The 25,993-nt window shown below is 36.5% G+C and overlaps 1 protein-coding gene across 2 annotated transcripts in view; it reads right to left on the bottom strand.

The window, feature by feature from the left end:
- The window catches only part of CDK13 (cyclin dependent kinase 13), a 119,804-nt gene that overhangs the window by 76,756 nt on the left and 17,055 nt on the right, over positions 1–25,993 (bottom strand). For both annotated transcript variants that reach the window (XM_013059285.2, XM_013059288.2), the window contains exons 2-5: positions 13,133–13,774; positions 5,834–6,004; positions 4,313–4,452; positions 2,683–2,853 (exon numbers count right to left, since the gene is read on the bottom strand). In XM_013059285.2, the coding sequence (XP_012914739.2) occupies positions 2,683–2,853; positions 4,313–4,452; positions 5,834–6,004; positions 13,133–13,774 (1,124 nt within the window). The remainder of the gene's footprint in view (positions 1–2,682; positions 2,854–4,312; positions 4,453–5,833; positions 6,005–13,132; positions 13,775–25,993) is intronic.

Below are 25,993 nucleotides of genomic sequence, written 5' to 3'. Positions count from 1 at the left end.
TGAGTAAAGAAAATGTATTATAAATATACGATGGAATATTCAGTCATAAAATAGAAGGAACTCTTGTCATTTGCAACAGCATGAACGGGCCCTAAGGGCACTGTACTAAGAAGTCAAATAGAGAAAGACAAATATTGTATGATCTCACTTATATGCAAAATCCAAAACAAAAAACAAGAATTAAAAAAATATATATATAGAGAGAGAGATACAGAATACAGACTGGTGGCTACCAGAGGCAGGAAATAGGAGGTAGCAAAATGAGCAAAAGGGGTCAAAAGGTATAAATTTCCAATAATAAAATAAATAAGTCATGAGGATGTAATACACATTATGGTTACTATAGTTAAAAATACTGTATCGACAGCTGAAAGTTACTAGGAGAGATCTTAGAAGTTCTCATCACACACACACAAAAAAAATATTCTATGTGTACACACACACACACAAAAATCCAGAACGTTAACTGGATTTATTGCAGTGCTCATTTCACAGTATATGTAATACTAAATCCTTATGTTAAATATTATATGTATGTTAATATAATCCTTGTATTAGTTAAAATCAATTATATCTCAATAATTTTGAAAGAGAATTTTATGCTGACATAAATTATATCCCATGATTATATCCCTGACATACTATACTATATTTAACTAATACTTGGCATCTGAATATAACTTCTCGTGTAGTAAAATACTTTTTCTTATTTATCATGATTCCAATAATTATGAACAGGATTATGGTGGAGGGAAAAGAAGATGAGGAAGCAAATATATGAAATTCTATGATTTGTAAAATACAGTGCTAGGCATTGTGGGGGAGACAAAACAAAACAAAAAACAAAGTACTCAAGGGAATTTATAATATAGTAAGGAAAATAACTTACAGCCATATATATAATACAAGGAAAACTATGAATGCTTTTATGTTCAAAGATAACGTCTTTTAAAAAGTCATTTAGAGTATGGACAGGATATAGTAACTAGAGCTGACTTAGACATCCAGCAATCAGTTATTCATAGTATCTTCTTCCATGGCCTAACCAGTGAGCTAACCAGTAAGGGTTATAATAATGAATAAAACAGATATGATTCCCATCCTCATGTGGAGTAAACAAGTAACAAATCAGTTATTTGGAAAAGTTATTTAGAAAAAAATAAGCCTTTTAAGTGGCACGTGTCTACATAAAATAGAAAGTGGTCCAGTTAGGCCTCACTGATAAATAAAGTAACATTCAGTCTGAGACCCAGAGGATGAGAAGCCAGCCTTCCAAATGGTGTGTGCACAGGTGTGTGTGCATGCGTGCATGCGTATACACGCATGTGTGATGAGGGTGAAGTGTAAGCCCAGAAAGCTACACATGGAAAGACTTCTAAGACAGAGAAGCACACTGGCATATTTGACAACTCAAAACACCCATATGACTGAAGCTTGGTGGAAAACCAGAAAAACGGCAGAGATGAGGCATGGGGCATGATCCCAAAGATCAAAGAAGCAGGAGGTCCAGAGTACGTTGGAGGAAGAACAAATATATTAATTTGACTACATGAGGAGGTTAATGGAAAACAACATTACACACAACCCTCATGTATAAGATCTTAATTTATATTATATTAGAATAGAATAAAATAGAATAGAATAGAAATAATGTAAGAGAAATAATGTTTCCCTTTAACAGATGAAGAGGTCAGAGGCTCAGAAGGGCTAAGAACTTGCTCATAAGCAAAGTGATGAATTCCAGACATTGAAGCACAAGTCACACCTTTCTACTACATAAAGGAATAAAAAAAATAAGGTGAAAAGTACAAACTGGATTAACAATCAAGCTAAGGAATATGGGTATTATCACGGACAAAAACAGTCCCCAATTAAAAAGATGATTCTAATTATCTTCATAGTACGTACAGAATACTGACAAAAGAAGTTCCTTTCTACAAAATTACCGTGTATTATGTCAATCACTTTGATACTGTTCCCCAGAAGAGTAAGTGTGGGTGTGTGCACACACATATGCATCTGTGTAAGTTGGGGATGGAAGGGGGCTAAATACCATGTTCAATCAGAACGTACCTATTTTATTCTTTCTCTTTGAAAACTACAGATTATAATTGAGTCATTTTTGGTTCCGACATCTTACTCTGAAGATCCAAAACCTAGCAGAAGTACAATCTTTTACTCACCATATTCCTTATAACTACTTTAATAATCATGCTAATTTCTTTTTAGCTTTTCTACTAAATATCAAGCATATGCCACTATAGTTTATTAAAGTCAATTTCAGATAAGATTTTGGCCTCCACACCTTCAGAAATAACATGTTTACCATAAAGTTTCCTTATATGTTAAGGCATGATATTAAAAAAATGTAAGGTAAATATATTCTATACTACTATAAATTATTTTTCAACAACTAAGAAAAGCAGACTAAAAATTACACATTTATGTTCAAAAAACAACTACTACTACTGACAAATATGCTTTTTTGTTTACTAAGGTGACTCAAAAACTACTGAAGTAAATTAATTCTTCAGCTCAACCACATTTAAAATTAGAGTATGACATTAACACAATAGTTTTATGTACCCAGTAATTACTCAACTGATCAATACCTATGACAAAATCTCCAAGTTAGCAACATCATGCATATGCAGAACTGGTTATGTAAATATGTATGCATACCTTTATCCTTCTTAAAATCCAAAGCATCTTCTTTATCAGTCACTATTTCCTTCATATTGATAATACTCTGATGGGTAAGCTGCCGGAGAATTTTAATTTCTCGAATTGCTGTAATTGGAAAGCCTTCCTTTTCATTATCTAGACGTACTTTCTTTAGGGCTACCATTTCTCCTATAAAAATTAAGTAAAATCAAGTTAATCAGATGATAAAACGAAATGACATTTTTCTTAATTTTAACTTTATTTTAATTCATAATGCCTGTTCCTACCTCTTGAAATTACAATGTTTATAGTACAAGAAATTAAATATCTGGTTAGATAAAAGTATAAAATATTTACCCAAATTGTGGAATACTATACGACTGTTAAAAAGGATGGGGCTAGGTACATAAGTACTGTTATTTTGGCTCTCCAAGATATATTAAGTTAAAAAAAGCAGATGATGTGATGAACAGTAGATGTATCACAATACGAACTTTAAAAAGTGAAGGAGGGGTGAATAAATTTACCCAATATGGTTATACATGCATAAAATCTCTGAACAGAAATTCTGTACATTATGAAGGTAAGAAAATAAGCTCAGACCTATTAACTTGTACAAGGCTGCCCAGGTGACTAGCAGTGAAACTGGGATTCAAAATCTGAATCAGCTATCTCAAAAGTATTTCTTTCCCACTATACTAAATGGCTTCACAAAATTCAGATACCAATGAATTCTGATCAGGGAAGATCTAACTATTAAATAGAACACACAAACACATACCCCCTTATAAGAAAAAATTCACTATCATTCCACTTCTTTGGAGAAAAAAGGAATTCTGTACTTAAATATTTTCCAAAAGGTCATTTATAACATTTATGCTTTTAATTATCAAAACTTCCTTGATTCTTTTTGACAGAAGTCTAAAATGTACGATTCCTTGTTTAATAAACGGCTCCTAGAAGTTATAATTTAATCTTTTTGATAATACGGAATCATTATAAATATTATTACCCTATGTTATAATTGCCCTCCAGAGTTTTCTTATACTAAATGGCTTCAAATAACTCTGCTATTTTAATCTACTGGTTTATTTTAACAAGAAATTATAAGTAAAGATTAAGTACAGGCTCTACCCATTACTTGCTAAAATACATAGCCTCTAACATAGTTACTTTTTTACTCTGCTGCAAAAACTTTTAAAACTTTCTCTCAGGTTCCTGATTATGTTCTAGAAGATTAGGCTGCTAAATCTAGCCTCCAAACAAAGGGTAACTTCAAAAGAAGAATATTTTGGGTAAAATAAAAAGTGTTACATAAGACTTAATACAACAAAATGTACTACTAAGTTGGTCAAGATACTTTTGTTCCCAGATTACTAATAACATAAGAATTTATTCACAATTAAAGAAATCGAAATCCTACCATACTACACATCACAAATACTAAAAAACTTTAAAAATATTTACATACCCACTTAGAGGTATTCATACCTTACATTAAGCGCACACATAAAACAAAAAAGACGAAACAAAAGCATAATAAATTCAAATTTAACTTAAAAAAACCCTTCAAATTACACATTTGAGGAGAAAAACAAATTAAGTACATTCCACAGATCTAGAGATCCACAGCAGCTGACATACTTACCAGTGTCTTTATCCCGGGCCTTGTAAACTTGTCCATAGGTACCTTCTCCAATAATTCCAATGATATCAAATTTATCCACGCAGCGCTTTCCCCAGTCAATATCTTTTTCTTTGATTTCACCATAGCGAGGCCCACATATTCTATCAAATATAGTTCTGAAGTTTTTATATGCAATCAAGCAAGCTGAATGAACTGTTTAATACTTAATACCCACCCTCCCCCAATCTTAAATCCTTTATTTCCCTCCACCCTCGAACACTTGTGATCATGTAAGACAAGTAACACTGTAATTTGCTATTATAAATTATCACGAAAGTCAAGGCATCATTTCTCCATACCAGCTCTTTTTCTATAGACAAACAAGCTGAGAAAAAGAAGTAAAGTTGTATGAAGAACTTTCAAAAATATAACGCAATTTTCACTGAATGGATAAAACCAACACTAATACAAAGAGTCAACGTTCTCTAACCAACCTCCAGAGGTTTTTCTTTTCATCCATTATATATATATATGTCACTCATTTTTCAAGAACAAGTTTAATAATGAATATTATTACCAAAAATTCTAACTATAAAGCTTACTGACAAATTTAAACTTATGGCCCTTAAAAATGAAAACACAAGAAGGATTTTTAGTCCAAGAAAGTACAAAAGTATTACTATAATCAACTCTCAGTAATCCACCCTGTGTATGTGTTTCTGTGTGTCATATATATATATATATGACAAATATTTGACATTCTTAAAAAAAATAGGTTATTTTGTAGTCTCTCAATATTCTGGTATGTAACAGAAATTCACTAAAGGAATAAAGCTACAAAACTCAGAATTTTAAAAGTTTTCTAGTTTTCTACTCTATACTAGGAAATCCCATCATACTCTCGCTAGGTACCTGAACGGCAATTCTAAAATCAGATCTAACTCAAGTTCTTACTCACACTTTCCCTTGATTAAGTAGAAATAATAAAAAAAAAAGAATCAGTGTTCTCCCCCTTTAACTGATAAACAGGTTTCAAGGGAAAGAGTTGGTTCTAGGCACTTACTTGAAGCTAATTTAGGATACAGATTTCAAACCTTCTTCCACTCCACCTCTTGCAGAATGAAAAATACATTTAGTTAGGGGAGCAAATGGAGCTAAAAAAGCAAAGGAAAACACAGCAGCTTGCCCATTACTAATTTTGTTTGGGCTCACTGAATGCTGACTTCCATCTTCTCCAATTTCAGTGTTTTATATTATTTAAGTATCTTAATTATAGAAATTATCTTTAACATATAGTAACCCAAGAAATTAATACATTACAAACTGTGAGAGAAAATTAAATCTGGTTTTATTAGTCATTTTGAATAGGAATGCAGGGAATTATGAAATGTTTTTAAAACTCTAGAATTTATTCATATACTTAAGTTTAAAGAATAAATACACTTTTTATTATTTTAAATCTTAATTTTTTGTTTTATGATTTTATGATGACCCAGAATCATTTCTGGCCAATGTAAGAGCAGGCGGAAAGCAAGCACATACTTAGGCCTCCTTTTACTATGTAACTGTGTTGCTGTTTTCTTCTCCTCTGGACTCTTTGAGAGATCATCCCCTCCTGGTAGCTCTGGGGGCAGTGGTAAATCAGCAAGTAAACATCGGAGTTTCTTCTCTACTTCCTTTTTAACTGCTTTTACCGAAATATTTCCACGTAAGCTAAAAGAGAAAGGAGTCACACAAATAAAACCCAAACATCTGAGAAATAAAAACACAGCCACATCTCACACTTAAATAGCAATGGCAAAATACTGAACTAAGTTTCTTTACTTTCCAGCTAAAATAATGTACTATATTCAATTACAAAATATAAAATTGGGGGGTAAAAATGATACAGAATTAGAGAAACACTAAGGAAATCTGAACAAGGTGTGAAGTTTAGTTACGATAATGTACTGATATGTGTTCACTGATTGTAACAAAGGTACCATACTAATATAAGATGTTAATAATGAAGAAACTAACTACAGGGTATATGGGGACTTTCTGTAGTACCATAATGTTTACGCAAATCTAGCACTGTTCAAAAAAAGTATACTTTTAAAGATGATACAGAATTACTATAAAATTGTATATTAATACCAAAAAAAGTCAACTTGCCATGCTTCACTGAAAAATTGAATAGTTTTGTGATTGCGTTTTGTTTGACACTATTAGAGAGACATAAAGAGGTTTTCTAAGAAATAACACTACATGCTATTATTTATCTTACCCATTTAAATAACCACAAACAACTAGTCTAGCTTTGCCCCTTTATAGGGTTACTTTTCTTAAACTAGACAATAATTCTTTTAAAATTTTTTAAGGTTCTAGCTTACTGATGTTACAGGTAAAAATTTAAGTTCAGTTAGTTCTGTACTTTTTTGAATGCATAAAATATATCTTAATTAGGTAATTTAAGTATACTAAACCTCCCAGTTATTAAAAAAGTCTCTTTAATAGTAAGATATTTCTTGAAAGAGAATCTTATTTTAGTAGAATTTGGACTTCCCACAGTTTCATATCAGTTATGAGTCCCATAATGAAAAAGTTTAGTGAGACTACAATACTGGGGTCACAAATTACCAATACATTAGCAAAGTAAATCATTTTAACTTCTCTTATTCATTCTGAACATTAATATTGTTGTACAAATGCATGATTTAATACCATCTGATAAAAACCATTTACCAATAACTATAACAAAACTGTGCCTTTTCTTCGTAACTTTGTGTTACTCACTAGAAGGGTTTTTTTTTTTAAGATCTCATTTATTTATTTGAGAAAGAGAAAGGGGAAAGAGAGCGAGCGCGCTAGTGTCAGAGAACAACTAAGCAGGGGCAGGGCATTGGGAAAGGGAAAGAGAGAACCCAGAGCACACTCCGCACTGAACATGGACCCCACTGAGGGTTGGATCCTACCACCCAAGATAATGACCTGAGCCAAAATAAAGAGTCAGAGGCTTAATTGACTGAGCCACCCAGGCACCCCAGAAGTTCTTTAACAGAGAAAATATGCTCAAAAGGAAATTGGTTTGTAGTTTTATTTTTAAAATAACAGTATGGGAGCATCTGGGTGGCTCAGTGGGTTAAGCAACTCTTTTTTTTTTTTTTTGAAGATTTTATTTACTTATTTGACACTCAGAGATCACAAGCAGACAGAGAGGCAGGCAGAGAGAAAGGAGGAAGCAGGCTCCCCGCTGAGCAGAGAGGGCGATGTGGGGCTCGATCCCAGGACCCTGGGATCATGACCTGAGCCGAAGGCAGAGGCTTTAACCCACTGAGCCACTCAGGAGCCCCAAACAACTGACTCTTAATCTTAACTGATTCAGGTCATGATCTCAGGGTAGTGAGACTGAGCCATGAGGCTCCATGCTTAGCAGGGAGCTTGTGCAAGATTTTCCCTCTTCTTCTGCCCTGCCCTACCCCACCCAATGCTGTGCCAAGTGTGTTCTCTCTCTCTCTCTCTCTCTCTCAAAAATAAATAAATAAATAATAATATCACACAGCCCACTTTTCAGTACTAATGTTTTGTCCAATTTGCACATTGATTTCATGCTTCTATGTGCTAGGTATTAGGTAAGGCACTGGTGTTTAACAGCAAAGACAATAAACAGATTAAGATAGAACTCCTCTCAGAAAGGAGCTTGGATGGTCATTGGGAGAACACAGTCAAATAAGCAGCAGGATAAAGTACTACACAAAGGGCTTCCTAGAGTAATGCTGCTGAAGGGTAGCTAAATCAGGACTGAAAAACAGTAAAAGCTTCCTTCTAAAAAAGATACCACATGAACTGTACCTGAAAATAAACCTATCTCTAAGAATTTACTTAGAAAACTATAGTTTCTTAACTTGTAAGGTTTTAGTCAAGAATTCTCATTAGGCTGAATATTCAAATGAACATTTCTAGAAGGTAAAACTAAAAATCTTAATTTTACTTACAATTTAAAATTTAAGAGACTGCCTATATTGATATATATTATTACATGAACTACCAAATTCAGCAAGGCTTCCAGACTTCAGAGAAATGAAATACTAACTTTCCAAGAGTAACACTGTATAATTAAAAATATCATTATTTTAACTGAGTACTTGTAATAACAAAATAGGGAGTATGATTTTTATTTTTTTAAAGATTATTTATTTATTTATTTATTTGACAGAAAGAGGTCACAGGTAGGCAGAGTGGCAGAAAGAGACAGAGAGGGGGAAGCAGTTTCCCCGCCAAGCAGAGAGCCTGATTCGGGACTTGATCCCAGAACCCTGGGACCATGACCTGAGCCGAAGGCTGAGGCTTAAACCCACTGAGCCACCCAGGTGCCCCAGGAGTGTGATTTTTAAAAGTCCCCATGTGTTCTAGCAACAAAAACAATAAAGTACCTCAACAAGAAATATACAAGATCAAAAGAAGAAAATTAAAAGATAGGGCTGATGAACCTAAAACTGGATCTGAATGAACAGAAAGAAACCATGTTTTGGGGGCACCTGGGTGGCTCAGAGGGTTAAAGCCTCTGCCTTCGGCTCAGGTCATGGTCTCAGGGTTCTGGGATCAAGTCCTGAATCAGGCTCTCAGCTTGGCGGGGAACCTGCTTCCCCCTGTCTCTGCCTACCTCTGATCTCTATCTGTCCGATAAATAAGTAAAATCTTAAAAAAAAAAAAAAAAGAAACCATGTTTTTGTATGGAAAATTGTAATATGGTAAAGCTGTCAGTCTCCAAATTAATCTACATTTGGTTGAGTCCCAAACAATTTAAAGTGACTTGACAAGCAGACCGACTATAAAATCTGTCAAGAATAAAGGCAAAAAATCTGCCAAAAAAACTTCTGAAAAAGAGTAATTAAGTGCAATTTGCCCTGTCGTGTGGTCAACCTATTTTAAAAGATTGCAAACCAGAAGCCCAAGACTGGTTGAAGTCAAGGGTATGTATTATGGTCTACCCAACGTTTTATAAAAAAAACTATGAATTTAAATTGCCAATATTTTTAAATCAGAAGATTCAGATTTCAGGCTTCCTTCAAAAAAAAAAAAAAGTACCAAAAGCTCTAGCAACACTGGGCCCTAAATTAGGTGGGCTTCAGCAACACTGAAGCGGAGACTGAATGGCAGAGCTATTCGCTAATTAGTAATTCACTCCACCCTTCACTTTTGTACTAGCTGCCTATCCCTACAGCAGAAACTCGAGTCTGAGAACCAATGTATCATGCCTAACGAAGTTAAAACAAATAAGTACTGGCAAAGAAATAATAAAACATCTTAATAGAAAAGAGTCCAGAAACACAGGTATCCATAATAGTTTTTATATATGGCACCACAAATTATGGATTTTTCAGTAAATGTTGTTAGAAACAACTGGATCTATCAGTCTACATGGGAGATGGGGGAGAGCATCTTTCTTCTTCATGTAATAAACAAAAAAAAAATTTGTGTGACTCGATTTAATCTTTTTAGCTTTATAAACCCGTAAGATATAAAGAAAAAATTATTAAATCCGACAATATTTTAAAATGAAAATAGCCAAGGGACGCCTGGGTGGCTCAGTTGGTTAAGCAGCTGCCTTCGGCTCAGTGATGATCCCAGCGTCCAGGGGATCGAGTCCCACATCAGGCTCCTTGCTCAGCAGGGAGCCTGCTTCTCCCTCTGCCTCTGCCTCTGCCTCCCATTCTGTCTGCCTGTGCTCGCTCTCTCCCCCTCTCTCTCTCTGATAAATAAATAAAATCTTAAAAAAAAAATGAAAATAGCCAAAACCAAAACAAATATATGTCAAAAACAAGCAAAAAGACTCTGATAAGCAAAGATCAAGATCCTAAACATAAGGGGCACCTACAACTCAATTAGAAAAAGGAAAACACGTTAAGGAAAAGTTAGCATGAGATATGCACAAATAGTTCACTGGAAAAAATAAATACCCAACAAGTATTCAGAAAGTTGCTATATCTCAATAATCAGAAAAATGCAAAATTAAATAATTCCATATTTTAAGGACTAACAAATTGGTAACAGTCTTATTAAAGTACAATTTGAGGGAGGCAGCTGGGTGGCTGAGTTCGTAAAAGGCTGCCTTCAGCTCCCAGGGTCCTGAGATCAAGCCCCACGTTGGGTTCCCTTCTCAGTGGGGTGTCTGCTTCTCCCTCTCTCTATGCCTCTCCACCCCCTGCTCTCTCTCAAGTAAATAAAATCTTTAAAAAATAATAAAAATTTAAAAATAAATGTATATACTTTAACCTGGTAACTATCCACAAAAATTGCTCTTGTACACATAAAATAAAATACAGTTTGGTAACAAAAAATTATAAATCTACGTATCCCTTAATCAATAGCTGAGTCGTAAATAAGAGCATGATTTATCCATTCTTTTTTTTTTTTTAAGATTTTATTTATTTATTTGACAGAGAGAGAAATCACAAGTAGGCAAAGCAGCAGGCAGGGAATAGGACCCTGAGATCATGACCTGAGCCAAATGCAGGGGCTTAACCCACCGAGCCACTGAGGCACCCCCATGATTTATCCATTCTTATAGATAGGAATATTAAACCTATCTATATAGGTGAAATAAATTTAAATAAAATAAATTAAAATAAAATAAATTAAACCTATCTATAGCTATCTATCTATCTATATATATTGACACGGAAAGATCTCTAATACATTAATGAAAAAAAAACAAGTCAAGGAGTATTATGCATAGTATGATCCTAATTGTTTTAAAAAATCAATTTATTATATGAAAGCATACAGTTTAACAGTCTACCTTGTGATTTTCAGAGAATAATAAATTCCAGGTCTGCAAGAGAAGCAAAGTTAAAAGCAAGCCTAAAAGATACTATCTGGCCGGAAAGTACTCAAAAATAAATAGGTCACGTCAAAAGGACAAATAAGTCAGCTTAAAGGAGTTCCCACTGACATTCAGAGCATCAAAAAGAGTGACTAGTGTTGAATTGACCTTTGGCCACACCAATTAGTAGTAGTATCCATGTACTGTATTCATGAAATATACAGACACCTTCAAAGAAAGAAGAGCAAAGACGCAATAGAAGAGAAAAGCAGAAGAGACAGAGAAGAAGGTGGGTCAGAATATTTTTTTAGGGGCGCCTCAGTGGCTCGTTCGTTAAGCATCTGCCTTCGGCTCAGGCCACAGTCCTGGGATCAAGCCCCACATCAGGCTCCCTGCTAGGGAGGAAGCCTGCTTCTCCTTCCACTCCTCCTGCTTGTGTTCCCTCTCTCACTGTCTCTGTCAAATAAATAAGTAAAATATTTTTAAAAAAATTTTTAATGATAAGCATGACATGTACCGTCACCCCATTAAAAACAGATGCACAAAGAATACCCTCCTTAAGCACTCACTTGTATATATGTTGAGTTCTTGAAGAAACCACTAGTAAAAATTTACTTCCAAAGCATATATGAAGAATAAAGTAGAAAATGAGTCTCACTGGCCCAGAATTACTGGATTTTTTTTTCCTTAAGATTTTATTTGTTTATTTAAGATAGAGAGAGCACAAATGGCAGGGGGTGGGGAGCTGGCAGGAAGGGACAAGCAGACTCCCACCAAGTGGGGTGCCTGATTCAGGCTCAATCCCAGGACCCCAAGATCATGACCTGAGCCAAAGTCAGATGTTTGACTGAGCCACCCAGGCGCCCTCAGAATTACTGGATTCTTCGCAACTAGGATTATTCACTCACTAATGAAGTGACTCAGTTCTATATTCATGCCTCCCTGTGATGGAGAGCCCATTCCCAGACTCATCCAAATTATAAATCACTACTCTGTTATGAACCTTCAGTGCTCCTAGAGAACAGTCAAACCTGTAAGAACCATAATTAGAGTGATATAATTGGTGAATACCTGATTATATTGGATGATATCTCTTGGCAAATTTTTGATTACAGAAAAAAGACATCACAGAGGGCATGAAACACAGGAATTATGATTTCTTTTTTGTTTTAAATTCTAAAATTTTCATAATGCCAGCCAAAGTGAGCACTTGAAAGACCTACCCACACAACATTTTCATCCACTTTTCAAATTCTATAAAGATGTCAGCTAGAACTGCTCACATAGCTGTTTTTTAAAAGAAAATGAGAGAACAGCTTTAATTTCTCCATAAAAATAAAAATGAAAATGAAAAATGTTAAGTGGTATAACAGACAGATATTACACAGCAGCATAATGCTTCTATCCTAGCATACATTTCAGAGATATTCTTAGAACTGCATTTACGTTACACTCAACTCACTTGTATCTTCATCTTCTAAAAAATAAAAATGTTTCAAAATTTAAAAAAACCTCACACCCCCAATATTCACATAGAAATCTGTAAACACGTTAAAGGAAAACAAACACATTATGGGTTTCCTGCAACATATAATTAATCTCCAATCGCAAAAAAATTGAAAGGTTCAAGGAAAGTCTAAAAAACTATAAACTCATAATGTACCCAGAGTGATAAATTTGTAAGACTGCTGAAGAAACCTAGAAATAACCAATACACCTGCTTCATACCACCCAAGGTAGAGTCTCTCATAAACTGTCACGTTTCTGACAGGGTCATTAAGGAACACTAAGCTAAAGAAAGCACACTATGCACATTTCCAATTCCCAAGCTGACATATATGTTGTATCCCAAGGCGAGAGCAAATTCTTCCTGGAATTCTTAAACTATAATTCTGTCACCCTACAAGCAATGTGCTTCATTTATAATAAAGACAGCTTATGGCTTTTTTATATAACCTTTCTATCTGGGGGGTCAGACAGCTTCTCACTTCAAACTTTTCTTTCAACTGCTGGTGACAACACTCTCTGGCACTTACCTGTCAGTGTCCTTATCTTCAGGCAGCATGGGAGGCAAAGGTAACGGTGGTAATGTAGAGGTCACTAAAGCCACATGGTGCTCCTTCTCCTTGGCTCCTAAGCTTGGTGTAAGTGGTTTGGTTTTCTCTTTAAGAGATACTGGTTCGTCCTTTGTAGCAGCAGATTTACTCTCCTTCCCAACTACAACTGCTTTCTTGGTGGCTTTATCTACAACCAAGTTATTGTCCACCTTTGTTACCTGAAGAGGTGGCTTTGTTTTTGCCTTGTCATTTTTTAAAGTTCCACCACTTGAGGGAGAAGGTGCATGCTCAGTTTTCAGTTTCTTCACATCCTTCACGTGGTTGGTTTGTGACGCACCAGCCCCGGTCTCCACGCTCCCCTTTGTAGGTGTAGAAGTGTTAGAAGCTTTGGCAGCTTTGGCAGCGGCCTCAGCAGCCTTCGCTGCCTCTGCAGCCCTCGCTGCCTCTGCAGCCCGGGCTTTTTTATTCTTGTTCAACTCGGCTGCCAGGCTACTCTTCAGAGTTAGTGTGCTAGGAGAAATGCTAGAATGACGACTTCTGGATCTAGACAATCTGTGCCTGCTACGAGATCTTGAATGCCTAGATGAATATGGGCTTCTGCTTCGGGATTTGGCAGAACGTCTGGTGGAAAATAATGAAGATATAGTCAGTAATTCAGAAGAGGTGAGTTCTAAATTTATAAAAACTGCGAACTGAAGCCTGTGAAATCAAACAGAAATTTATTTAATTTCAAAATCGTAATATATTTTGATTATATTGATCTTGGTCTAGCCTATGAATGCTCAGAGGTGAGACTGGATGAAAGTAGATCTCTGTGAGAAGAAATACTGTAAGGTTAGGAGAGAAAGTGTGACAAGACATCCCTGCTGTCTTGGAAAACAGAAGTATACAACAAGGACACAGCAATGGTGGCAGCAGCTGGGTCAAGTCTGACCAATCACTCAATAGGGAGACCACCTCTACACCTAAAAAGCATCCTTGCCCACAAGCTCAGAAGTCAGCAGTGCTCTGTCCAAAACAAGAGTGAAAAAGATAAATGCCTATCATGAGAGAGTAAATACAGTCTCTAAATTTTGGAAACTATTTAATACTGACTATGTAATTCACTTCCCCCAAACTATTGGAAAACACAAAACCTATCATCTATTTAGAAGTATGGTGGCAACCAAAGTTCCTGTAAAACAAATGCAGCACGGCGCCCCGTGAAAGGAAGCTGAAGTTTTCAAATCAATACCTTATCAAAACTAAAAACAAATACTCACCAGACAAAGGCACTATGATAGCACTTTCACATGTCTGCCATGTCTCATTTTAATTGCTCACATCAACCCCAGTGAAGTATCTACAGTTTACAGATTAGAAATTTAATCTAAAATACCATGTAACCTAAAATCAATCCCATACTTATCAGTAAATGTACTGGTAATTATCTTACTACCACTACCCTCTTCCTCTAATACTCTTCTGCCCAACTCTGTGCCCAAGAAGGCTAACCTTAACAGACATATCTTCTGGGTTTCAGTGTTACCTGTCACTGGAAGGTCAGAAGGTAGAGAAATGCTGGGTTATTTCTTCCCAGCACCCTCCCTCCTTTTGGTCACATTTTCTGACAGAAGCTTTGTCACCCGACCACCATGGCTCCTCTGTCAGGCAACCCTTTCTCCACAACTCTCCCCAGGCTCTAATAACACTGTATTTTCCCTGTCCCTTGAAGCTTCCTTCTGTAACTTATAGAAAACATCCCTTGTGGGTTCCCTTAATCCACCCCTACCTCTGCAGTCCTTCACTGAAGTCTCTTGCACCATCTCAGTTAGATTCGTTTCCTTCTAGAACCTTGCCTGATCTAGTTGTATGCCATCTTAAACCCAGACCTTCTGACTGGAAAGTACATAGGTCAACACGATACACAAATTAATACACTGTGGAGGAGATAGCTCCTGCAGACATTTTGTAGAAGTTACATGGAGAGGGTAAATAAAGGAACAAAACTCCTAAAAACCCATAATTAAAATGCACACAGAGGAAAGGAAGGACTGGAAATTTTGTTTATATTTGACATTAAAAGAGCATGGAAGAAAATACTGAGAAACATTTTACAATTCTAGTATGAAAACGAAATGATATTTAGGTTTAAGATAAACTCAAATACAAACTGAACTTTGCCCTCATTTTTTCAAAAAGATTTCAAATGTACTAAGGGCTAATTACTCTTCAGCACTGAGGTACTTTATACATAGTGTTTATATAACATTATTTTAGATTAATGAGAACACTGTTTAGAAAACATTCAAATCTAACACTTATCATTAAATACTCATTAAAATTACCAATGAGCTTACAAGTATTTGTGGAAATGCAAGGAAATGTTTTGTTAAATAGACAACTTTAGTATAAGAACCAATAATGTCATAACATGAAATACTCAGCCACATTTTTTAATTTTCTCTCCCTTCAGACCCTTAGACCTCAAAACAAGTCTGACCATGCTTCTAGAGCAGAAAGGTAGAGCAGGAGGAGAGCAAAGAGACTATCATTTCATCAGAGGTAATAGCACAGAACTTTGTTAAATTAACTTTCCTACACTAACAAGATTCTGGTCACCAAATTCATACAGACACATATATTTAACTGAGAGATTCATGGCCACTAAGTTTCACCTAAGAAAAGAGAGACAAATATATCAGGTAAAATCCCAACATAATTAACACCTTTGACCTACTAAATTATTTTTTACTGGAGAGAATCTAGATAAGCATTATCAGCGAAGACTTAAAAAACAAACCATAACCTCCATTCCTCTCCAATTTCTCTGTTTCTCTTTAAAAGTTCCTTAACTTTTTAACTTCATGTCCTAGTAAACATGCATTCTTTCACAAAGTACGTATTTACTAATAAATGTCAATGATATATTTAATGTTCATAACATGTTTTGGGAACCCAAAATTAAATATAATCACAAAATCCAAATTTAGGTCATTTTTACTAATGACCTAACTTCAGCCATACAAAGTTAGGAGGGTAAGAAAATGCATCTCTGAGACTATATAATGAATTACATCATGAAGTTTTAGTAAAAGAACTGAAATGGATGGTAGAAAACAAGTCCTTTTTTTTTTTTTAAGATTTTATTTATTTGACACAGATGGAGGGCATGAGCAAGAGTGGGGAGAGACAGAGGGAGAGGGACAAGCAGACTCTGTACTGAGCACAGAGCCCAATTTGGGGCTCAATCTCACAACCCCAGATCATGAACTGAACCAAAACCAAGAGTCAATTCCTTAACCAACTGAGCCATCCAGGAGCCCTGCAAGTCCGATTTTTCTTCTTTCTAAAAAAAGTTTTTTTTCTAATTATTTCTATACTACAGAATCTGCAGTGAATATGTATTAGCTGTTTGTCTGTTATTAATGGGTTTTTTTTAAGCTTTTTTTTTTTTTAAGATTTTATTTATTTGTGAGAGAGAGAGAGATCGCATAAGAAGAGGGAGCAACAGGCAAAGGGAGGATCAAGCTCCCCACTGAGCAGGGAGCTTGATATGAGACTTGATCCCAGCGTCCTGGGATCAAGACCTGAGCTGAAGGCAGACACTCAACCGACTTTGCCACCCAGGCATCCCAATGTTTTCAAGAGATGACAGTATCTCTTTAGGAAGAGAACTTTCTATGTTTCTAATGTTTCCAAATTCATGTAACACAAAGCAGAACCACAACAGAAACTCAGTATCCTGAAACTCAACTGGTTAGGTTTGCTGTTGATTAGGTTAGTGTTCCTTAGAAAGGAGAGCATAGTGTACTATTCACTCAACTGTATCACACAATCTCTCCAAGAGTTCAGGTCTCCTGAAATGGTGCATAATTAGCAAACACTGATTCTTAATAATTTTACTATAATAAGATCTAATCCCTTATTATATAAAACAACAGTGAACAGTGCTATCCAAAAGGACTTTCTGGGGATGCCTGGGTGGCTCAGTAGGTTAAGCCGCTGCCTTTGGCTTGGGTCATGATCCCAGGATCCTGGGATCAAGTCCCACATCCGTCTCTCCTTGACCTGTAAGAAGCCTGCTTCTCTCTCTGCCTCTGCCTGCCACTCTGCCTGCTTGTGAGCTCGCGTGCTTGCTTGCTCTCTCGTTCTCTCTCTCTCTCTGACAAATAAATGAATAAACAAAATCTAAAAAAAAAAACCCAACAACTTTCTGAAATGATAGTGTTCTATACATGTTGTGTCTGATACAGTAGCCACTATTTTCAACATTTTTTAAGCCTAATTTTTCTACCCTGCTTATTTCTTTTCTTTCTAGTATGGGAATTTAGTATATGATAAAGAGTATTTTAATTTTGTTTTGAGAAAGAGAGAAAGAACAAGTACATAACCAGGGGGAAGGGAGGAGAGGAGAGGGAAAGAGAAAATCTTAAGCAGGCTCCAAGCCCAGTGTGAGCCCTTGAACTGAAATCAAAAATCAGACACCCAAAGGACTGAGGCCATCCAGGCACCCTTCCCTGCTTCTTTTACATGCTAATAGCAGTTGTACCCATTTGAAAAACTTGTTGATTACCCTCCCCAAAAGGATATAAAAACCACTTCCCATACAAGCATCATCCAAAATACTACATCTACAAAATGAAGGATAAAAATCACATAATCACAAAAGCATTTAACAAAATTCAGCATCCTTTAATGACAAAAACTAAACAAACTGAGTATAGAAAGAATATACTTCAACATAATAAAGGCCATTTAAAATAAGCCCACAGCTAATATTGTACACTCAGTGATGAAAGCTGAAAGCTTTTCCTCTAAGGATACCCACTCTTACCACTTTTACTCAACATAATACTGGAAGGCCTAACCTGAGCAATTAGGCAAAATAAATAAATAAATGATTTTTTTTTAAAGATTATTTATTTGACAGAGAGAGAGAGAGAGAGACAGCAAGACAGGGAATATAAGCAGGGGGAGTGGGAGAGGTAGAAGCAGACATCCCCCCAAGCAGGGAGCCCAATGTGGGGCTTGATCCCAGGATCCTGGAATCATGACCCAAGCCGAAGGCAGATGCTTAACTGCCTGAGCCACCCAGGTGTCCCCCAAAATCTTCTTTTTAAAACATAAGAAACCGCAGCACACCTAGGTGGCTAGTCAGTTAAGTGTCAAACTCTTGATTTTACCTCAGGTCGCCAACTCAGGGTCCTGGGATTGAGCCCTGCAACAACTCCTCTATCCGTGGGGAGACTGCCTGAGGATTTCTCTCCCTCTCCCCTCAGGGGTGTGTGTGTGTGTGTGTGTGTGTGTGTGTGCACATATGCTCTCTCCCTCTAAAATAAATAAATAAATCTTTAAAAAAGAAAATAAAAGCATCAAAATCAGAAAGAGGTAAAATTTTCTGTTTGTAGAAAACCCTTCCAAAGATACCACTAGGAGGATGTTAGAACTAATAAATTTAATAAAGTTGCAGGATATAAAATCAACAGTTGACCCCAGACCAATACAGGAGTTAGGAGAGCCCGAGGCCTCCTGTACAGTTGAAAATCGACCTTTAACTTTTGACTTCCCCAAAACTTAACTACCAGGCCTTCTGTTGACCTGATCCCTTAGCAGTAACGTAACAGTCAGTTAATTTATATTTTGTATATTATATGCATTATATACTGTATTCTTTTTTAAAAGCTAGAAAAAAGAAAATGTTATTTAAAAAATCATAAAGAAGGGTGCCTGGATGGCTCAGCTGGTTAAATGACTGCCTTAGCTCAGGTCATGATACTGAAGTCCCAGGATCAAGTCCAGAATCGGGCTCCCTGCTTAGCAGGGAGTCTGCTTCTCCCTCTCACCCTCCCCCTTCTCATGCTCTCTTTCTCTAATAAATAAAATCTTAAAAATAAATAAATAAATAAATAACCATAAAAAAGAAGAAATACATTTACAGTACTATCTATTGAAAAAAAAATTCCATGTATAAGTGGGCCCACACTGTTCAAACCTGTGTTCTCCAAGAGTCAATTGTGTATCTTTTTTTTTTTTGGTTAAGATTTTATTTATTTATTTGACAGAGAGAGAGAGGTCACAAGTAGGCAGAGAGGCAGGCAGAGAGGGGAGGGGGGAAGCACGCTCCCCACTGAGCAGAGAGCCTGATGCATGGCTCTATCCCAGGATCCTGAGACCATGACCTGAGCCAAAGGCAGAGGCTTAACTCAGTGAGCCACCCATGTGCCCCAACTGTGTTTCTATAGACTAACAACAAAGAGCTGAAAAGAGAAAGAAAATAAATTTATTTATAACAGCATCAAAATGAATAAAATACTTAGGAATAAATTTAATCAAGTAAATGAAAGAAACAGATTAAAGAAATTGAAGAAGGCACAAATAAATGGAAAGATATTCAGGGCTAATGAAATGTAAGAATTACTATTGTTAAGCTGTCCATACTATACAAAACCATCTACAGAGTCTATGTAATGCCTATTAAATTTCCAATGGCATTTTTCACAGAAACAGAAACCCTAAAATACATACAGAACCACAAAGACCCAGAACAGCCAAAGCAATTGTGAAAGAAAAGCAAATTTAGAGACATCACACTTCCTGATTTCAAGCTGTATTACAAAGCTATAGGCCATAGTAATCAAAATAGTATGGTATTGGCACTGGGAAAAAAAAAAAGACAAATCAATGAAACACAGTAAAGGGCCCAGAAATTAATCCACATATATATGGCCAATTAATTTTCAACAAAATAGGCAAGAATATACAATGTGGAAAAGATACTCTCTTCATAAATGGTGTTGGGAAAACTGGATGGCCACATGCAAAAAATAAAAACAAAACAAAAAAAAAAAGAAAGAAAGAAAGAAAAGAAATTGGACCCCTATCTTATACCATACACAAAAATCAACTCAAAATGGATTAAAGACTAAACTTAAGACCTGAAACCATAAAACTCGTAGAAGAAAACACAGGGGATAAACTCCTTGACATGGGTTTTGGCAATGGTTTTCATATTTGACACCAACAAAACAAAGCAAAAATAAAAGAATGGGACTACATTAAACTAAAATAACTATGCTCTGCAAAGGAAACCATCAATAAAATGAAAAGGAAAGCTATGAATGGGAGAAAATATTTGCAAACCACAAATCTAGTAAGTAGTTAACATTCAAAATATCCAAAGAAGTCGTGTAACTCAAACAGGGAAAACAAAACAAAACAAAACACCCAATTAAAAAGTGGACAAAGGGCCTGAACAGGTATTTTTGTGCAAAGAAGACATCCAAACAGCTAACAAGTATCTGAAAAGGCACCGAATATCACTAATCATCAGTGAAATGAAATTCAAAACTACAACGATATCACCACACCTGCTAGGATATCTATCATCAAAAAGATAAGCAATAACAAATGCTGGTGAGGGTGTAGAGAAAAAAGAACCCTTGTACACTGCTGGTGAGAATGTAAACTAATACAGTATTATGAAAAATAATATTGAGAGATTACTCTAGAAGTTAAAAATAGAACTACCAAGTGATCCAGATATCCCACTTCGGAGTATATAAGTCAAAGGAAATAAAAGTATTACTTCAAAGAGATACTTGTACTCTCCTGTTCATTGCAGCACTATTCACAATAGCAAGGTACAAAAACAACCCAAGTGTCCATCAACAGATGAATGTATAAACAAAATGTGGTGTGTATACGTGTCTCTGTAATGGAATACAATACAGGCTTTAAAAGGAAGGAAATTCTGCCATTTAGAACAACACAAATGAGCCTAAAAAGCTTTATGCCTTGTGAAATAAGCCAGAGAAAGACAAATATGGCACGGCACGGTATCACTTATGTGTGGAATCTTAAGAGTCAAACTCGGAGAATAAAGGGTGATTTCCAGGAGCTAAGAGGGAAGGGAAAAAAGGAGAAGCTAGTAAAAGGATACAAACTTTCAGTTAGAAGATTAATGAAGTATGAGGATCTAATGTGTAACATGATGACTACAGTTGATAATACTGCATAATTGAAATTAAAAAAAAAAAAAAAGAACTCTAGCCACACAAAAAAATAAATGTATGAGATGATGGATGCATTACTTAACTTGATTATGGCAATCCTTTCACAATATATACATGTATCAAATCATCAAAGTGATACTTTAAATATATTAATTTTGTCAATTATATCTTTTTTTTTAAAGATTTTATTTATTTATTTATTTGACAAAGAGAAATTACAAGTACACTGAGAGGCAGGCAGAGAGAGAGAGAAGGAAGCAGGCTCCCTGCTGAGCAGAGAGCCCGATGCGGGACTCCATCCCAGGACCCTGAGATCATGACCTGAGCCGAAGGCAGCGGCTTAACCCACTGAGCCACCCAGGCGCCCTGTCAATTATATCTTTTTAAAAAAAGATTTATTTATTTATTTGGGAACAGGAGAGCATGGGGGGGAGGGGCAGAAGCAAGAACTTGGGCTCCATCAAGGGCCCTGAAATCATGACCTGGGCCTCTGAGGCAAAGAGCCACTCAGGTGCCCCTAATTTTGTCAATTATATCTTAATAAAACCAGGAAAAAATGCTTTCTAAACTGAGAAACAGTAAAATAGTAGCAATTTTTCAAAAGCCTTTCCCAATCATCCCTCTTGTTACATGCTCAGTCAATATTCTAAATATTCGTATATAATCTGCCATATACTGGTATTAGCAGCTCAGTTAACTTTTTTTTCACTTTTTTCAATTAACTATTAACAGTACCATGGCAGCCTCTTAAATTCCTCTCCCTGCTTTAGATCTTCCTTCACCCTATCTCATCCGTACTTACTGCAAAATGAACATCTTCCTTTAAGATCTACTCCTTGCAATTCTGTATTTCACTACTATCTTCCATCCATTTACCCAGGCTAGAAATCTTCCCAGATTCCTGATGCCCATCAATCCCAATTAATTTTCAACAAAAATTAATCAATCCCATCCCACATCCCATCAATCCCATCAACTGTCTCGCTTTATCAGTTCTAACTCGGCATTCCCGTACACCCACGCTTCAAAGCATGTTTCCTACTACTGCTGTAACAAATTATCACAGACATAATGGTTTAACCACACCAATTTATTATCTTACAGTTCTTGAGGACAGAAATTCCATAATCAGTCTCATTGGGCTAAAATCAACAACAACAGGGCTTTGTTTCTTATGCATTTTCATGGGAAAATGTTTCCTTGCCTTTTTCAGCTTCAAAACGTCCATGACTTGGCTCTCAGTCCAACAATCTGACCTCTCCTTCCTTTATCACATTTCCTCTTCCTGTGCTTCTATCCTCTCATGGCCTTTTCTGACTCTGCTGACCCTCTTGCTTCTTTTTATAAAGATCCTTGTGATTACATGGCACCCACCTATACAATTCAGGATAATCTCTCCATCTCAAAATTCCTATTTTAATCAGACCTACAAAGTCTCTTTTGCACATAAGGTGACATACTAACAGTTTCACAGGGACATCTTTGGGTGGGCCACAATTTATAATTATTTCTCAAGGTCCCTGTTCTGTTTCAGACCTCATTGTCTCCCCTCAGGGCTACCTTATCATTTTAAAAATCGTCCTATCTAGTCTCTCTCTGTTCCAATTATTTCTACAGACACTATAACTGAACTAATCTTCACTGTTCAGTGACTATTACGTATCCCAAATTCACTCTTTCCTTCTCTTTTTAGTAGCTATTCCAAATCTTCACAAACTGTTCCAAACCTTTCTACCCATCTTCAAGTTAACAATTTCCAAAGTACTTCTATTCTGCAGAAAAACAAAACAAAACACAAAAATTATTAGGCCTGTCTCCTGCCTGCAAGCTTAATCTGTATCTCTGTCTACCTCACATTTTACCTGAGCTCAGAACAGAGTTACTCCTCTTCCTACCCAAGGTTAACTCCTGTACAATACTAGCAATGTCCTATCTCAAGATCTTACTTCAAAGAGGGTTGGCCACAAATCTGCAGCTTCAGCCTCATCTGGGAGTTTGTCAGAAATGCTGTATTTTAGGCCCCAACCCAGATCTTCCGATTCAGAATCTGCATTTTAGTAAGATCCCCACTAAAGCTTGAGATGCACTATGCTAGGCTCCTCTATGACTTGTGACTTCGACTCTTTGCTATCCATTGACTATTTCCCCTCAAGGATTAAATAATTCAAGTCTCTAAGATCTTTTAAAACAGATAAGAAAAAACAAGCAAATAATGGTACTCTGATATTTTATCTTTCTCCTCTCCTTCCAATAACAGCCAAATTCTCCTACACACACCCCCACCCCCCACACGTGGCCCTCAAACCACAGTAACTTGGCTTGTATCCTCACCAAAATTACTAAGGTGACCAATGATTTATCTTTGGGGCGGGGGGGGGGGGGGATAGCAATGCCTGTGATGACAATGCTGACCACACCCTTAAATACACTTGCTAACCACTTTTACTCTTCTTTCTCCTGATTGTTTTCTAACCTCTATGGCTATTTCTCAATGCTCTCTTAAGAACCCTCTTCTTCACTAAGTTCATCCACCCACAAGAGTCTAATTATGCTATGAATGGTTTAAATTATCACCTAAAAGTTGATTACCCCACCAAGTCATCCTCCCTGCTCCCAATTATCCTACATGCATGCAACTTCAACACAGTCCAGATAAAACGATTAAATCCAAAATCCACCCTTTTTCTTCTTATAGATACCCTACACACAGGCAATGGCAGATTCTGAATTTCTGAAATAGCAAAGATCCAGAAATCATTCTATACCCCACATGGTCCTTTTCCTTTCTTCTTCCACATCCAACTGATCTCCAAGTCCAGCCAATTTTATATCTTAAGCATCTCGACAGTTTTCTAGGCTCTTTGTCCCCAAAGCTATTCTTTCTCTTTAGGTCCTGTATCATCTCTCACTTGGCCCAGTGCAACAGTCACTCTCCAGGTTTCCCACCTCAAATCTCTATCCTTTCCAATTTCCTTTCCCTACCACCACCTGAATCTTTCAGTTCCCCCTCTACCAAAGCTCTTGAAAGTCTTGCACTACATACAAAGACCTTGTGCAGCCAACCCAAAACATACAAAGTCAGGCATGGAAAGCTGTTCTCACATTTCCTCTCTTCACCTCTTATATCTGGCTAAGTACAGGGATACTTACTTACCACATCACTTTCAAGTCTTCCCTCATTATGGCAGAGAGCTGGAGATGTTCCTCGTCCTATGATCCTACTACTTTGTTCATACCTCATTAGAATAACAATTAGATAATCTGTCTTCCCCAATGAGACTGAGATCACTGTACCTCCACAGCCCTAACTAGCACAAACCTAGCACAAAGGCAGATGCTAGATAAACATTTGTAGAATCAGGGGCACCTGGGTGGCTCAGTGGGTTAAGCCTCTGCCTTCAGCTCAGGTCATGATCTCAGGGGTCCTGGGATCAAGTCCTGAGTTGGGCTCTCTGCTCAGCAGGGAGCCTGCTTCCCCCTCTCTCTCGGCTTGCCTTTCTGCCTACTTGTGATCTCTCTCTGTGTCAAATAAATAAATAAAATCTTTAAAAAAAAATTGTAGAATCAGGTACACTGGTGAGAGTATTTCTACTGAATAGAATTCACTTTCCTTAGCCTAATATTAAGGTACTGCATGATCTTCCTGGTTCTATCAAGTTCTGATTCTGCCTAATACTACCATGTCTTTACTCCCACAGACTCACTGAGAATGTCCTCTTTCCACCATCTTCTACCGAAGTCCCATCCATCTTCCAAGAATGTAGCTCAAGAGTTCTTAATTATTCACAAAGCCTCACCAACTCCAAGAAGGCTCTCCCTTTCTGTGAACCCCCACTGGGCCTTATCTGCATCTTTCTTAAGATCTTAATCATTCATAACTTTGTATTTAATATATTTACCACACTATTAGACTATATCCTCTTTGAGGCGCAGAAACTAGGTCTAATTCATTTTTTTATCACTCGACAGCCCTTAGCATACCACACAGATGGTAGTCTTTTACTGAGTAAACAAACATACAATAAACCTCACAGTTCACAAAAAACACTTTTATGACATTTTTCATTTGACTTGTTCTTCATAGCAACCAAGGTATACAGAAAGGAGATGAGGGAACTAAGAAGAGAGTTAAGAAATTTAGAGTTCAAGGGCTATAAAGAGAGTCAATATGCAGACCACATCTTCCAATTCAAAGCCAGGCACTATTTTTGTGTTACCACATCAGACTACACCCTTCCCCTCCATTTATTTGATTCTCATCTGTCTTTAAGGATCAAGTCGAAGTCCCACCTCCTCTATAACTCATTTGCTAAAATCACATAATGCTTGTGACATATTGCTTTGTACTTTAAAAACATAAATTGGATTATGCCATACCTTTGCCTAAAACTCTCCAATAGCTTTTCAATACATTCAGAATAAAAATAAAAATCCTCATTGTGATCTGCAAGACCCAAACCACCTCTCACTTCACTCACTATAAATCTATTCTATTACACCCTCCTTCACTCACTACGATCTATACACACTAACCTTTTTTCTGGTTCTTCAAAAAGTTATGCTTCTTTCCTGACTTGATGTCTTAGCAATACTGTTTTCTCTTCCTGGGATGCTTAAATCACATAGCTGCTCTTTCTTATCATTCAGGGCTCTATTTATCACTCCTTTAGGGAGGCTCTCCCACATCAGAAAGATAAATGGGCATATCATATACCCCTCTCCTCCCACCACTGTCATGTTCACCATATCCCCAGTGCCAGAACTATGTCTGGTGTGGAATAAACAAAAGGTATTTATTGAATTGATGAATAAAAAAACATGTATATCAACTACTTTCCTAAATGCT

Source organism: Mustela putorius, unplaced genomic scaffold (genome assembly GCF_011764305.1).
Source record: "Mustela putorius furo isolate JIRA1106 unplaced genomic scaffold, ASM1176430v1.1 tig00003845_pilon_pilon_pilon, whole genome shotgun sequence".
Lineage (NCBI taxonomy): Eukaryota > Metazoa > Chordata > Mammalia > Carnivora > Mustelidae > Mustela > Mustela putorius.
The sequence above is the reverse complement of the archived record's forward strand: the minus strand, read 5'-3'. Positions and strand labels throughout refer to the sequence as shown.